Source organism: Scomber scombrus, chromosome 5 (genome assembly GCF_963691925.1).
Source record: "Scomber scombrus chromosome 5, fScoSco1.1, whole genome shotgun sequence".
Lineage (NCBI taxonomy): Eukaryota > Metazoa > Chordata > Actinopteri > Scombriformes > Scombridae > Scomber > Scomber scombrus.
In genome coordinates this window covers 22,271,250-22,286,869 of record NC_084974.1, presented here as the reverse complement: position 1 = coordinate 22,286,869, position 15,620 = coordinate 22,271,250, and the positions used below count along the sequence as shown (strand labels likewise).

The window sequence follows — 15,620 nt, the reverse complement described above, 5'->3', positions numbered from 1 at the left end:
GGATGAAACACACCCTTGGCGATGTCGGGCAAATCCAATCAGTTTCATCCTCTGACTACTTTCACTGCATATTGTGCACTCCATTGAAACATTTCATCTTGACTTGGTCCCATTTGTTACAACAGATCTGATTGAGCTTCTGAATCAGTCATTACTCAAATTAAGAGAGGATTTAATTAAACTCATTTGGCAGACAATATGATCTTTAGCACATGGTGGAGCTTTTCATTTAATTTACTGTTTTATATGTCATTATATTCTCACCATTATGGAACATTTGTTTGAAGATAACTTTAATGAAGAATATGAGTTGGTTTTGGGGGGGTCCGCTGGCTTCCCGCATTGAAACGGAAAAAGGGCCTAATGAGCTGGAAAAAATTGAATGAACTTTTATTTGCACTTTTCTTCCAGCGAGCAGCCCCAATGTGCCTAAATAAAGCTGCAGCCAAGAACACTATTCCAAGGCAAACTAGAATCACCCTTGGAACATAGCCACAATCAGGAACAGCATGACCCTCTGTAAACTCCCATCCCCCGCAGCGTCTACATGTAAATCTCCATTTCCCCTTTTCCTCTTTATATTTAGGCTGTTACTTTCCCTTGCAAATTTCTTTCCATGACTTAGGAAAGGAAGGTACAATCCGTAAACCCTTTCTGCAGAACAATTTCAAACTTGGCAACCTGAAGGGTATGAGTCTGCAGGCCCGTAAGAGGGAAGGTATTTTAAGGGTTTTGCTGTGGTATTAAACAGCCTCTATATCAAGTTTCTCATTCCAACATTTGTTCCTCTTTAGCTTCTATTTTCAGTTTCATAACGCTGACAGAGAAAGTATGCAGCACCGGGAACAATTGCCAGACCCTGCATCCATCTAAAATACATATTTATGGTGCTCATACTGTATATGAACAGAACATATGTTTAAAGTGGGTGAAGAAATTCAACTCATCAATAAAGCCAGGGAAATGTACTATTCTCTCTAACTCTTCATCTGTGAGGCTATGAACTATGTGGGTGCAGGGTCAGTGAGTGGGTGTTCTTGTAGCCACTTATATCTGCATAACTTCATCATCATATAAATGCTGTAACCCATATATTGGACAAGTGGGCGGTAAGGGGGGGGACCTATGACCCCTCAACCTTCTGTTTCTCTGGCGCGACGTGACATTTGGCATCTTCATGGCTCAACTGACTTGAATTGCTGTATGCTACAAAACTGCCCTGTGTGATTCCTTCACTAGTATCAAAGCCCCTTTCCAGATTCCTGACCGGTTCATTCCACTTGCAAACCTGTAGCCAAGTAAGTGGTGTGCTGCCAGACTGGAAGCTCCCATGTGGAAACTCCCTGGCAAAGTTATTCGGCTAGAAGAAGCAAGAAGATGCGAGGACGAGAAGAGAGCTGGGTGGGGGGTATAGCAGGCATTTTTTAATGCACGGTAACCTTAACCAAGGGATTTGTGTCTTCTAAACAAAACCAAAACTTAACCTTACTTTAGTTACCATGGCAGTCTTTTCCATTGTGAGTCCAATTTCCGATTTTAAGTGCCTACAAGCTTTGACATATGACAAATTGCTACTACAGGAATATTAACTAAAACACAGTGTCAGTCACAAATATGGTACTGTTGTCTGATACGTTTAAGAACAATGTTCATCAAGGCATTCATTTTCTGTAGAAGATGGCAGAAACTGAAACTGTATTGGCTTTGATGGACTTCCATCATGGTTCTTAACTATGAGTAGGTGTGAGTTTTTTCATAGATTATTTTTATATTTTGATTGCCAGTGAGGTTTACAGTTCAAAAATGAGTAATTATCTTGCATTTGCTATTATCTTATATAATAAAGCTTCTTGTTCAACTATAAAATATCCTCATTAAGACATAACTTCATCACAGCTAAATAGAAATGGCATTTGTTCATGTTAAAAAGAATGTCTGATTTATCACTTACAACTCCTGCAAAATACAAAAGATGTATAGGACAGAAAGGTGCAGGAGCTCTCTGGAGATACACATGCTTCCCAGCCTCCCATCCAGTCAGTCCCAAAAATAATGCTTTAGGGATACTGCAGTAACTCTATGTGCACTCTCTGTGATGGAGACCCACAATGCAGAGGGTGTGCGTATGTGCACATCTTCTATTTATGAGTATGAGTCCCCATGGCCCATACTCATATAAGCTGGTCCTAATAAATGTCAGGTATGAAAAGAACTGAATTTAATGCATGTTCCCCTTGTTTTCTTCCCTTATGTACTGTATTTCAAATGTACTTTTGCATTTAGAGGAATGAATATAGCGTTGCAACAGTACAGCTATAAGCTTTGCTTTTATGCATAAAAGTTACTAGTTTAAACGCGTACAGTGCTGATGCAGACTCTAGACATTGTTCACAATTGCCCTTTCACACATGCAGCACACAGGAGGAAACTGTCCATGTCAGATGCAGTCTCACCGACTGGAATTTCACCATTTGGTTTTGGCGAGGGATGCTATGCAAAAAGCATGCTGCTGTTGTAATTTGGCATTTTTAAGATTTTCATCAGAAATAAAACAACTTATATAGTGCAAGAAATCCCATTAGTGCTAGCTTCACTGTTGAGTGTTCAGGTCCAGTCAAAACAATCCAGTGCCAGCCACATCTGTAAAATAGCAGCTGTAGATGAGAGAGAAATTGACTGCTGGAGGCCAGAGACGTCTTATTTAAGTTTATGTTCTGCTGGTTCAGCAGTTGTTTAATAAATTGCTCGTTCTGTCTCCCTGACTGCCAGATTGTGTTGTCTTTACGACAGATGCCTTGCTGTGAATTCTGTGGAAAATTCACTGCTGTATTGGCTAAACTGGACATTTCACAGACTTTGTACTCGGGAGCTGGCAGGTTAATGCCATTTAATGTTTGGTCGTTCACACATACAGCTCCTCCAGGTGATGCCCCCAAAATTTCAGTGTTGCAGTGCATGTGTGAAAGGGGCTTCTGTATGTTGCAGCTTGAGATAAAGGGATAAACAAAGCCCCTTTCTCCTCTCGGAGGTGGGACTAGTAGTTAGATTACTCACTACAAACACACGCTTCACACACGCTTCACACACATTTAAATACAAAATCTTCTGATAGCCAGATACAACACAATACCAGTTAAAAAAGAGAGGCCATACTAGAAGGAGGTAGGGGTCATTCAGCACCTGACCTTCTGAAAAAATGCAACATTGGAGTGAAATTCAGCGAGGCTTGAAACTGGAGAATCAATAGCAGACTACATTAGTTGCTTTGGCATAGACCCTACTAACAAAATGGAATGATCAATGCCAAACTGCAGGCCACCTCTGTGTTTATCCTCATTTCTATCATAATCAAGCTGAACCACGTGCTCTAAAAATGGGCTCAGTGAAGAACTTCTACCACTCATGTAGGTTGACCCCAATCTCACTATAATGACAAGCACCGGGAAGCCATCATGTTAGGTGGAGTAAAGAAATAATAGCTGAAATATTCTCGGAAATGTTCACACATAAGCAATTGAAAATCCTTCTGAATTGAGCAATTATCTTCAAAGTCGATCACAGCAGGGAGTGGTGCAAACATAAATGAGAGACGCACACTGAGAGAAATGTGACAGACACAGAGCTGACCTGTTATCAGTCATATTTTGCTAGTCTGTTTGCACAGGACGAGGGCACTAAGGAGCTTTGCACCGAGCTTCAGCACACTGGGAGCTTAGCTATATGTCAGGGAGAATAAATAAACCTGTGTTTGTGTTTTCTAAGCAGCACCACCCCTCCCTCCTCCCCATCCCCCTCCCTCCTCCCCATCCCTCCATCTTACCATCACCGCCACCGTTGCTGCCGCCCCCTATTCACCCACTCCCATTTACAACCACACTGTTGCTTTGAAGCAGTCAGCTCCCGGAGAGATATCAGTGCGGAATATTAAATGAGCGAACACCATCACTCATTAAAAAGGGAAACATTTCATGAAACAAACCCCCTTTTGTATCAAATGCTAACCAAGCCGACTCTCAGTGCGCACCATCCTCAAAGGCAGAGTGAACAGACAGGAGAGAGGAAAAGGGAGAAGAGACATAGAGGGGGGTGTGTGTGCATGTGTGTGGGATGGGGGAGGTGGGGGGATGCCGAAGTTTGCGGAAAGTACAAGAAAAAAATGTAAAGTTCTGGCAGGAGATCATCCCTGAGCCTAGTGAAAGCCCCAGCACTGTGTCACAATGATGGAAATTTTGATGGTGCTTTGATTCCAAAGATCTCCGAACGAGAAATTCAAACTGCTGCAAAATGTAAAAAATGTTCCAATACTTTCATGAAATGTGTTCTGCGGGCTAATATTACATTTCAGCTTCACCCCTGGAGGGTGTTTATCAGTGGATGTCATATGCAGTGGGTGACGGATAGGACAGATATGACTGACAGATATGGTCACTTTTTGCAAATATGCAGTTTCTTAGAAGTTGACCTGTTTAGGTCACAAATGTCATGTGTCATGTGTGTTTACATGAGGAAGTGCTCTTAACATGATGGAAAAGCCATAAATGCAGCAGTTACACAAAAAACTGAAAGTCTAATAAAACCAAGACTATAAGTAGCTCTTTCAAATACCCAATGCTATTTTTTCAAAACTCCATAAGACATAATTGTAAAATGAATGAAAGTTTTCAGTGAAAAATCTCTATAAAATATTTAATTTAAGGCCCATACTGGCCCAATATACCTCAGCCGACTGATATATCGGTCTGACCCAGGCCAGTAACAGGCCGAGCTGCAGACTGGGCTCCTATCAGTAGATTGCACAAGTCAGCACAAATTTCAACTGAGTCAAACTGCAGAAAACATGGCAACAGCATTAACTAGTCCACCAAGTTCCAAAATGAATCATAGTCCACTTAAACTAGTTCACAAAGTAAAGCCAAGAGTGAAATACAGGAATGTTTCGGCCAACAATGAGCTCACAGACAACATAAGAAAACCTCAAAGATGATCACATCAGCAGTCATATGACAGAAATTGCACTGTTTTGTTGTTTTGTTTTCGGTCATGCTGCTTGATGGTTTTTGCACTGGTATCACTTATGATATCATTTCCCCCTTAAGCCCTCAGACTCAGCAGGTTGTTCTCTGTCCTGTTATCAGAATTTCTTTGCTCTTTAATGGAGGCACATCAGCCCAGCTGTCTGTCGTAAATTGACTTGTTCAGGCAGTCACACAGGGGGGTGGGAGCGGCACTGATCAGATCTGCTTCATTTTTAAAGGCATACAGCCTTAGTGGGAAGAGGAGGAATTATCCACTCTCTCAGTCCCAGATCAGCCCGTGACTAAATGCCCAAGTTGTACACCCAGATACTATTAGCAAAGAATGGTATTCCTATATGGTTTCTTTCTTTAAACTGAACAAACACTTGATGACTGCATAAAAAAAAACATTAAAATTATGCATTAAAAGTATTCCCTTAACACAGCCGCTTAGAAATAACATGGAAATAGATGCACATTCAGTGAAAAAAATTAATGCAATTTCCTTTTCACTGAAGTGACTTTACAGGCAGTAACTATAGTAACTGAGCGCAAAGGGAGAAATAACGCAAAAAAACTCAACAAGGTGTTGGCAAGCCAAGACAGTGCCACATAAAAACAGACTGTCAAAATCCGTCCAACATGTGAGATTATTTACTTTCTTCAGTGAAGATTTACATCAACTCAGGAACCATAATAAGCCTTCCCTCGGATGCTGGAACAGCTATCTGACAAATGGCAAAGAAAACATGGAACAAGTGTAGTCAGTCAGTGCCATACTCATTCTCAAGAGCAGAACAGGAATTTTACCATTTAATCCCTTGACAAGGATCTGCTAAATAGAAAGAAAAAGACTCGACAGATTAATGCCAAATCAGAAAAGCTCAGGGCGAGATTTGATCCCTTTCATTGATTTCCTTTTTCCTTACTTTGCTGATTCTGCGATTCGAGTTGAAACAGACACGAATTTCAAGGATTTAAAGCATAAAATTGCAGCTGCAGCTTGCTGATAAACGTGTTTTCCATCCTGATCCAACATGGTGACTGTCTGGTGTGAAGAAGGCAAAGGAGCAGAGAGGACTCCTTGCTGCCACTATACACCAAAATAACAACCTTATAGCAGCACCAGAGTGAAAACACTGCCTGCATATGATACTGAACTGCATGTTCTGACAAAACAAGCTATCTTGTAACCTTAGAAAGCCGGTGTCTGGGACAAACATTACTTGTGATATTTGGATAAACTTCCCCATGCCCTAAAATAGATTCCTCACAGAGTAATGCAGGGAAGATGTAAGCTCCTGACTTGAGGCCTTGAGACATTCATTTATTTCTTATCATGACTAAAATCATGCATACAAAACTACAGATTCTAAGCATTGAGAGGTGAATATAATTCAACATTTCTTCACTCTTGAATACTATTTGTGCAGTCTTCCGCACACAGAGGACACTCTATTTTGTCATAACCTTTCCATTATTTAGGTTCAGTGCTTATCGTCATGTTTTATTCAACTATTTTATGATATGCAGCCTTTATGCAGAGACCACAGGGCCTGCAAATGTGCATTGTGAAATTACAAAGAAAGCTGAAAGTGGGCTTCTTGGATCAACGGTGGTGGTGTATGGAATAAAACTTAGCTATTTCAAATATGTTGCCAAAGAGTAGGAAAAAAAATCACTTGTTTGAGAGTAGTTTCTGAAATTAATGAAGAGCCACTCCATATCCAGAACCATAGCAGACACAAAAAAAAATCCACACTTTACAGAGACATTTCACGCAGTGTTTTGAGATGGATTTGCTAAAGACTGACAGCGGAACCACAATGAGCTAAATGCTCAAAGAGATGAAGTTCAGTGGCCAAGTGCCTCCATTAGTTCCTATGGCAAAAGTAAAGCTTAATCTCCTGTCAGCTCCCCTCAAGCTAGTCTCGCAGGACTGAGCTCTCTCTCCCATCCATCACCTCAGCAGGGACCAAAAGGAGACTCCCCAAAGGAATGAGGATCAGACCAATTTGCATTCACACTCAAACCATCAAGACCCAACAATCCCGTAGTGACCCTCTCAGTTTCACCATATCACAGCTGTCATCCCAATGAAATGCATAATGCCTCAAACAAGCAATTATAGTCTTCTTTAAAAGGAGAAAAAAAAATAGCAAAGGCAAAATGCTAATTACAATGTTCCGAAAGGGGCTACGATCCATTTGAGGAAACATTTTCCTGCCTGTTTAAGTGCTCAACATCAAACATCCATTTTAACACTCTGTCTGAACATGCCTACAACTGTGCTCTGACCCCGCTCTCCATCAATCAATCCACCCATCCAACTGAAGTATGTGAAATTTCATACACAGAGACAGACTTCAACGTGCATCAAATGAGTCTGAAAAAAACAAATACGCACTGCAGCAGCTCAGCATGTGACCATTTGTCATGAGTCAAAATGAACCACTGTGTTTCAGGCGTCAGTGACAAGCCTATGCATGGCGATTTGGCAGTTAGCTGTGCAATTAACCCTAAAGAGTTTAGACAATAAAGCTGTCAATCAAAACAAAACAGGAAACATCACCCACGGTTCATATCGCTCAGGAGACGTTGCGTGAGAATCAACTGGCAAATCAGTGTTTCCCTCCATATTCTTTCTGCAGTGGCACACAATCATGAAAGTCAATGGGCTACTAATGATTTTCACTCCTCCTCCCACTCCTCATTATTCAAACGAAGTCTACATGAAAGTTACTATTACAAGAGTAGCATAGCTTCTTTAATGAATAGGGCAGTGTGTAATGTGTCGGCATATCGAGTGTGTGGTTGAGCGAGGTTGTGAGCGAGTGAGTGGCAGTAAAGTGACGTGAATGCCAGCAGATCAGAGGAAAATGTTAGCAGTAAGTTGTCAGTCCGGCAGTGTGTCAGTTAATAAATGCTGCAGCTTCTCAAGACCAGTTGTTTCCCCAACTGCTGAAACAGTGAAAGGGGTTTGCCCCAAAGTTAGCGACAATACCCTAACCTGACCAGGTTTGTTTCAAGTAGACTGACTATTTTCATTTTAGTGCCAGTGTCTAGGAAGGAACCTCCTCACTTAGGGGAAACACTGGGCAAATAAAGTGGGTGTTAATGGTTAGGGCCACACATCTGTTTTGTGATAGCAGTAGTAAGAATAGCAGGATAAAAGATTTGATCTTTTTATCAGGATAAAAACACTGAATTTTTCATTATCGGGATAATCATACATATACTCACGAGTGACTTGAAAAGTTGTCTAGCTCACTAACGTACAATCCTATAGATTTCCTGATTTATTTTAAATTGTCACTGAACATCTTTCCAGTCATTCATCACCATGGCTGAAGGCTCAGTATGTGAATGCTCAGATATCTGGCTGACAGATAGACTATTTTTATTAATGGATTGTATTTTCTCTCTCATTGTTATTACCTGCTGGGTTTTGGCGAAAGTGAGTCAATCTGTCCTTGTTTGTATTTTCATTAAAAAGGATATTCACAAAAGAAGAAGTGTCTTATGAACGAATAAATATGTTTTAGTGCCAATTTAAAAGTTTAAAGCCTATTTTGATGATTATCAGGATAACCTCATTAATCGCAATTATTTTGGTCAGAATAATCGTGACATTAAATTTTCATTTCGTCCCATGTCTTATTAGTGAAGAAGCTTACTACTAAACATTTAAGATAAATGAATATATACGACTGTGACACAACTGAATAATATGGGTTTCCAACAAAACAGTTTTAGCTTGCATGCTGCCAAGCTATAACAAAGACTTTAATTCACAGCTTCACATATTCCTACCCTGAATAATAATGGTACATTCAAAGTTGATTCCCGTCCACCGTTCTGTTTTCTTTTCCCAAATGTTTAATCCAACTAAGATGAAGTATTAGAGCTGGAAAATCTCCTTATCCCACCACAGAGAGTGATATCTATATGGGCTTGTACAGCACCAGGACCAGAGGATGGAGCCAAGCTATAAACAACCACCTGGTTGCTAACTGAATTCACACTCAATTAAATATCAGTCTGGAATACTGAAGAGACCAAGCCTCAATTTAAGAAAGCAGGAACAGAGCTGCTGTTATTATTCACATATCCATTATTCTCTGTGTTCCTTTTATTTGATAATTATTTGAGCCACTCAGAATATTTTCCGTTTATAATTTTGGCACTCTTGTGTTTTTAACAAATGTTTATTACCATGACAAGCACAAATGGCTTTCCCTGATGAATAACTGCAACAGGATTTGCTGCTACTTGCATTTGTTAGAGCCATTCCCACTTGTTTGTGCCTGGGTAATGAGGGTAGAGTCTGGAACATGTTGTATATCAATTAGGCCATCAAAGACAGCGGGCATTTATGGCATCGCCCTTTAACCTCAGGGTGAAGAACCAAATTCTTGTTTTTGCATGTCAAAAGAAATGGATCCAAACAACAGCTGAAATTTAAAAAAAATTCAAAGCTTTTCCTTCCATAAAGATGTCTGAAAGAATGAATTATGCAGTCACTTTGGTTTTAAATAAACTTCTTCACAATAATAAAAAAAGCAGTAACAACAGAGTGTACTGGTATGGTGTCTAATTAGGCTTAGAAAAAACCTCCTGTTTTACTTAAATAAGATGTTAGTGCAAGTGTTGAGACATTTTTTGCTCCCTTGATTGAACAGCTTCAAAAGATTTCCTACGTGAATCCCAAGGGAACCAGTTAATCCTGATCTTCTCCACAAGCAAAGGGATCATCTCAATGTAAATCAGACAGGGCTTTTGATCAAAGTATTCAATCAGTCTTAAACACATGATGCCATAAGGAGCCTCGCTGTGAACAAGGTCAACATCTTAGTTGTTCTGGAGCTTGAAGGAGGTGAGAAAAAAAACAGACTGGATGTGCCAAATTTGACAAGAAAATACTTGTTTAGACCTATTAGACACACTAATGAATATCACTTTAAAAACAAAACTGGGACAATGACTGTTAACATTACATCAAATAAACATGTCAGAGAAAATGAGGACATCGATGCCATTTGAAACATGATATGACATTTCTTGACCACACTTGACCCTCCTCCATTCCTTTGTTAAAACAGGGCCACCCGACCAACTTTACCAGTCTTAGATGTAAACACACCAGTAACAGTTAAGCCTTAAAACCCCTGTGCATAATGGACCACAAACACACACACACACACACACACACACACACACACACACACACACACACACACACACACACACACAGAGGAGTGTAGATACATGGTGCTTTGTTTGTTGGCTTGTTTTGTATTGCAATTACAAGCTTGTCAATATAACCAGAATAATGATCCTCCTCCCAATACAAGTCAAATACACTTATTAAGTATGTGCTTAAATAATTAGGCTCACTTTGGGAAGCTTTAATGTCAGCATGATCAATGTCAAATTATCACTCCATTTATCAACCACCAGTGCATCCCTCTACACCTCATTCTCCGCCCAAAACACACACACACAAAAACAAAAATCTATTATATATTCAGAAGAATTTCTCACTATATTTTTTTTTTCTAAGTGTGACTGCAGCCAATTCTTTAACAGACAAATGTCACTGTATACCCTGAGTCACTCTTTATTATTAAATATTAAAGCAGCAAAGACATGTCAATTTAATTCACAGTGTATAATAAAAGATTTGGACATCATGAGTCATTCAATTTAAATTATTTACCATACTCTACTACCAGACAGGAGAGCTGAGGATAACAGGCCACAGGTTTCAATTATTATTCAAGAGCACTCTGTGGCTCCGAGTTGCCATTAAATGAGATATTGGAAAACTTGGACAGTGCTGGCCTACAGGGTTCGCACACATCGCCATCTGCCTGCTGCCTGGGTAAATTCATATTTTGCAGTCAAATAAGTATTCTGCAGCCGTTTTGTCAGGGGCTGGATTCTAACACTTGAAACATTTACCAATTTGTATCACACTCATTTGCACATCTTATTGCACAAGCACAAACCAGGCAATCAAATCGATCCACCCATTCATACATTAATCAAGTCTGTGTCATTCCAAAACACCACGCAGCACACACACACATTGGATCAGGGAGGTGACGATAAAATAAGGCATATAGCTGTCTCCCTGCTGAAGTCTATTTCTGCGTCTTACCTTGAATATGCAGCGCTAACAGGAGTATCCATATCCCCACACACATCGCCATGGCCTCAACTATCCGGATCTTCTCTGGAGAGTGGATGGATAGGACTCACTCGAAATGACAAAGACCAAGCATGCAACTTCTGCAAATCCCACTTCGTCCTGAACTAGTCTACCTCCCTCACTGAGCAGTAGGAGACTTTGGCAAAACTAGAGGATCGGTCGTGCGCCTCTGCGTACCAAAGCATCAATTTCACGTCTGTGGTGATTCCCTCTTGCACTAAGTAGAACCTGGCCGAGTTCCCAAAAAATGAGATCCAAGAGGCTGCAGGTTTGCCGTTAAGATGATGGAGTCTTTTTAGGAAAACAGCAGGCAAGGAGAGAAAGGAGAGTTGTGTTTTTGAATCAAAGGAGCTCTTCTAGTTGAACCATAGCCTTTGTTGCTCCATCCACTGCAGCGGGTGCAGAACTCTCTCTCTCCCCTCTTCCAGTAGTGTGGATCAGAGGTACTGTGGGCGGGAGGTCCTCGATCGATGTTGCGCTGGGAAGTTTCCAACACTTGGAGACTTCCTCCGGGGAAACGTCGCCTTTTTTTGCACAGCACCTAAGTTAAGAGATAATCTGCAGGCACCGTCCGTGTTTTAGTTCCTTAAGCTCCCCGTTCTCCTTCTCTGCAGCTAGGGCCAGCCGGAGGGATCAGCACACCAGGCCGGTGAAGTTGTTCGAACTCTGGAAATGGTGGGATGCTCCCCCCTGTTCCCCTCCGATTTTTTTTTTTTTGATGAAATACAGTGTAGCTCTAACCCGCTTTGCGCACCGCCCCGCTGTTCAGCCGCCACAGTATGCTGCTGACTATCGCTACGCTTTGGGAGAGATCGGGATCGGGTGACGTTGAGCAAGGGAGGAGCCTGGATTGTCCTGCAAAAAGAAAATGCATCGCCAGGGAAGAAAAAAAAGAACTACAGCAGCCTGATAGCCCCCCGGTAGGGACTCTCAAACTTTTCTTGTAAGTGAAGGGTCTTTAAATATGACACGTTTGGAGCAGAAGGCGATACATAGTGCGCAAAGGAAAAAAATATTTTAGGAGGATAGTGTCGATTCGAAGGTACTGGGTGGGGATGTGGGAAGAGGACAATAAAAGCTCAGTCATGCTGAAGTGGAAAACTGTGGTGAAATACTGTGGATATGTTGAAACCCCCCTGCAAAGGCCCACGGAGACATGGAAACTTTTCAGAAGTGAGATTCATAACCACAACACAAACATCACTGATGACTTAAACAAATGGTAAAAAGCACCTCATGCTGAAAAAGCTTCTTGGACCCCCAACTATAGTCATTGGTCCAGCAGCAGCTAATCTATCTATAAAAAATACTGTCATAACTTAAAAAGGTCATATTTCACATTTCACCTCCCCCACAATTTGGAATGGACACAATACAGTATGAAATACAATACAAGCAATAATGTAATTACGGTGGAGGTTTGATCCAAAATGTCATCTCTACATACTCTCTCACTGAGGTAGTGTTTTGTAATTAATTGAAAAATGACTTCAGAGTAACAGTTTTCTTAAAAATTATATATCTTAGTTGAAAAGGAAAAACAAATTAACTTGACAGCTATGTCTGTGTTTGCAAGGGGGTCTGTTTTACCTCAGGCAGTTGTTGACTCACAAACACACACACACACCCAACACTCGCACACACACACTTCCCTCTTTCCTTCCTTCCTTCCTTCCTCCTCACTCTTCAGGCAGTTCATCCTCTCCAGCAACCAACCAGGTTGAGGGCTGTGAATGAATGGGAAGATGAATGTGATATAACACTTCCCTCTTGTGGACAGTAGTTCTTCGGATAATTACAAAAGGACCAACATGCTTTTTATACTGCTTTTATTCAAATCAGAATTTTGTGTTGTTTTTAGTTTGGAGCCAAACTCCTGTTCCTTGTCCTGAGAAACACCAGAGAATTATCTGCTGAACAGCAAGAGAAATGACTTGGCATGACAAAAGAGCACTGGGCCAATTGGTTATTAGGGGTAGTGTAGTGTTTGGGGCACAGCAACATAAATCATATTATATAAAGTGGAAAACCCACTTGCAACATACACCATCCATTCTAAGCAGCAGGTAATAAACATACCTACACTCTATTAAATGCAATGAACCCAGATGAGTACTTCTGTTCTTGGAGCATACAGATAAACTCAAGACTTGACATTTTGTTTTGTCAAATACAAAGCTGTTAAGAAAAAATGAAAGTGCTGCTACTTGAAATTCTGCACGCTTATCCCAAAGTAATGGTTTTAGCGAAATGGAATCATGTCAGCTGAGCGCTATGTAGTGTGCAGCAGAAATGTATTACTGTCTATTGACAAGGCACACATGGCAACTGGAAATTCATGGGTATCACGCAAGATAGCAAGAGTATTTCCAGAACTATGAATAAAATATACAGGATGAATTAACTATGTCAATGTTACACTACATTTTACTATTTGGAAGATAATCACTTTACTTCATAAACCTTGAAAGGTCAGAGCAGCAGCAGCAGCCTTAAGGTATTTTGAGATGGGTAGTAGTCTAAATCTGATAGATTTGGAAAATTTGGACAGGGGGAAGGTACCATAAAATCATTTCCTTCAAGGACGACTACTCTCAATTTGCCCTTGAGCAAACTACTTAACAAGTAACTGCTCCAGTGGCAGGTGCTCACTGGTCAGCAGCGGATGTACTGGCCAGCTTGAGTGTGTGTAGCTATTGAGTCTCGGCATCCTGACAAGAAGCTTGCATGCTCAGCCAAACTTCCCATAACAGGTAATGGCTGAAGAACTTGGGGTTTGCCCCTTGGCTTTGGTGCATTAACTTTGATGCCCCCTTCATCGAGCGACCAATGTTGTGATTGATCTACAGGTGAGCTGATGAAATTTGATGCACCCATTCTGAACTGTTTGTGCCAGAGCTCAAGGCGAGGCCCGAGCCAATGTAAAGATTTAGGAAGTGAGCTGCATACTGAATATTTGAAGATGCATAATAAAAAGGGGTGATACCATGGCTAAATTATACAGTAGACCCAGGAAATGATTTATCTATCCGTCTATCTACCAATCATAAAAGAACCTGAGCAGTAAGATAATCCCTCCTAATACCATACATGAACATAACTACCACACAAGCAGGAGGTGTGGTGGGAGGAGCTGTGTCAGTGTTGGCATGAGCATAATCAGCAGAATAACAGTGATAATTGTCAGGTTATATTGTCCTCCTGCATGAATATGATTTGATGTTTGTTGCAATACCGCTGTGAATAAGCCAATGATGTGAAGCATAATAGAAACAGTGTGACTTCAGGGCTCAGCCTGAACTAACACAATGCATCACTCACTTAAATTATGTCTTGTATCAATAACTGTGACATAGGGTGATTCAAATCTTCTCTCAGTCCCAAATTCTGTCATCACCTCGGCCAGCGATGCAAATATAGATTTTGAACATCTGTCATTTTGGTGACCTAATATAAGCTGTCATGAACTTGCAATTGCAAGCACAAGAATTATGGCAGAACTTTGGCAAAGTGATGATGAGCAAAACAGAATCCAGGTTTCCAGCAGTCCAGAATAGCATGAAATCTGCATTGGGCTCAACCCAAGTCTTTCTCCCTGGAGAGGAGACAATTCTTTTGATCCAAAACTGTAGGTTCTCTGGCCTGAAAAACATTTGACAGCAAAATATATGTCCAATAGAGAGAGCCTCCAGTTGTTTTTCTGCACAAATAAATGTTTAACATATTTAGCGTGGACAACATTACATTACATTATACTCTATGCTAACCAAACATGATCCTGGAAACAACAAGCACTCCTTCCAGGCTGCTGTTCACTGATTCCCCTCAGCATTTAATACAGTGACATTATATTATAGCCAACACACTGGTGACTATTTTAACTTAATGACTGTACAGTGGATAGTAATTAAGCAAACAGAGTATGCTGGAAATGTCTTCAGGTCAACATTCTCCAGATAGAGATGTGAATCAATCTGAATCGCTGAATGATTGACTGATGATTAAATATTCTGATGACAAAGTGTTGAACAACCTCTCAACAGCTGATAGACAGGGGCACAGATGATTATAGATCATTCTGAGACATGAGTACTATTACAAGACTAAGTGGTTGGAACCAACTGAGCGGCATAAAGCCAGAAATACAAAAGAAGTGTTAAAACTGTTAAATGCATCACAGTGTATGACCTTAAAGTAATAGATTCTGGACATACTATAACATCTTTGTTTGCCAATAACACATAGATATGCCAGCACCACACTGCATGAGGCAGATGCTCTCCTTCAGGTTGCCTGGAAAAATCTTATAAACATTTGGCAGTGTTTTATTGACACTGCATTATCTCTTTCTTCAAATCTCAATCAGAAGGAAAGAAATAGTCTCTCTCTGG

At 40.7% G+C, this 15,620-nt stretch overlaps 1 protein-coding gene across 1 annotated transcript in view; it reads right to left on the bottom strand.

Moving 5' to 3' along the window:
• Positions 1-11,983, bottom strand: part of nectin1b (nectin cell adhesion molecule 1b) — a 78,051-nt gene extending 66,068 nt beyond the window's left edge. The window contains exon 1 of the mRNA XM_062419659.1: positions 11,179-11,983. Within this exon, the coding sequence (XP_062275643.1) occupies positions 11,179-11,230 (52 nt within the window). The 5' untranslated portion in view covers positions 11,231-11,983. The remainder of the gene's footprint in view (positions 1-11,178) is intronic.
• Positions 11,984-15,620: the final 3,637 nt, after the last annotated feature.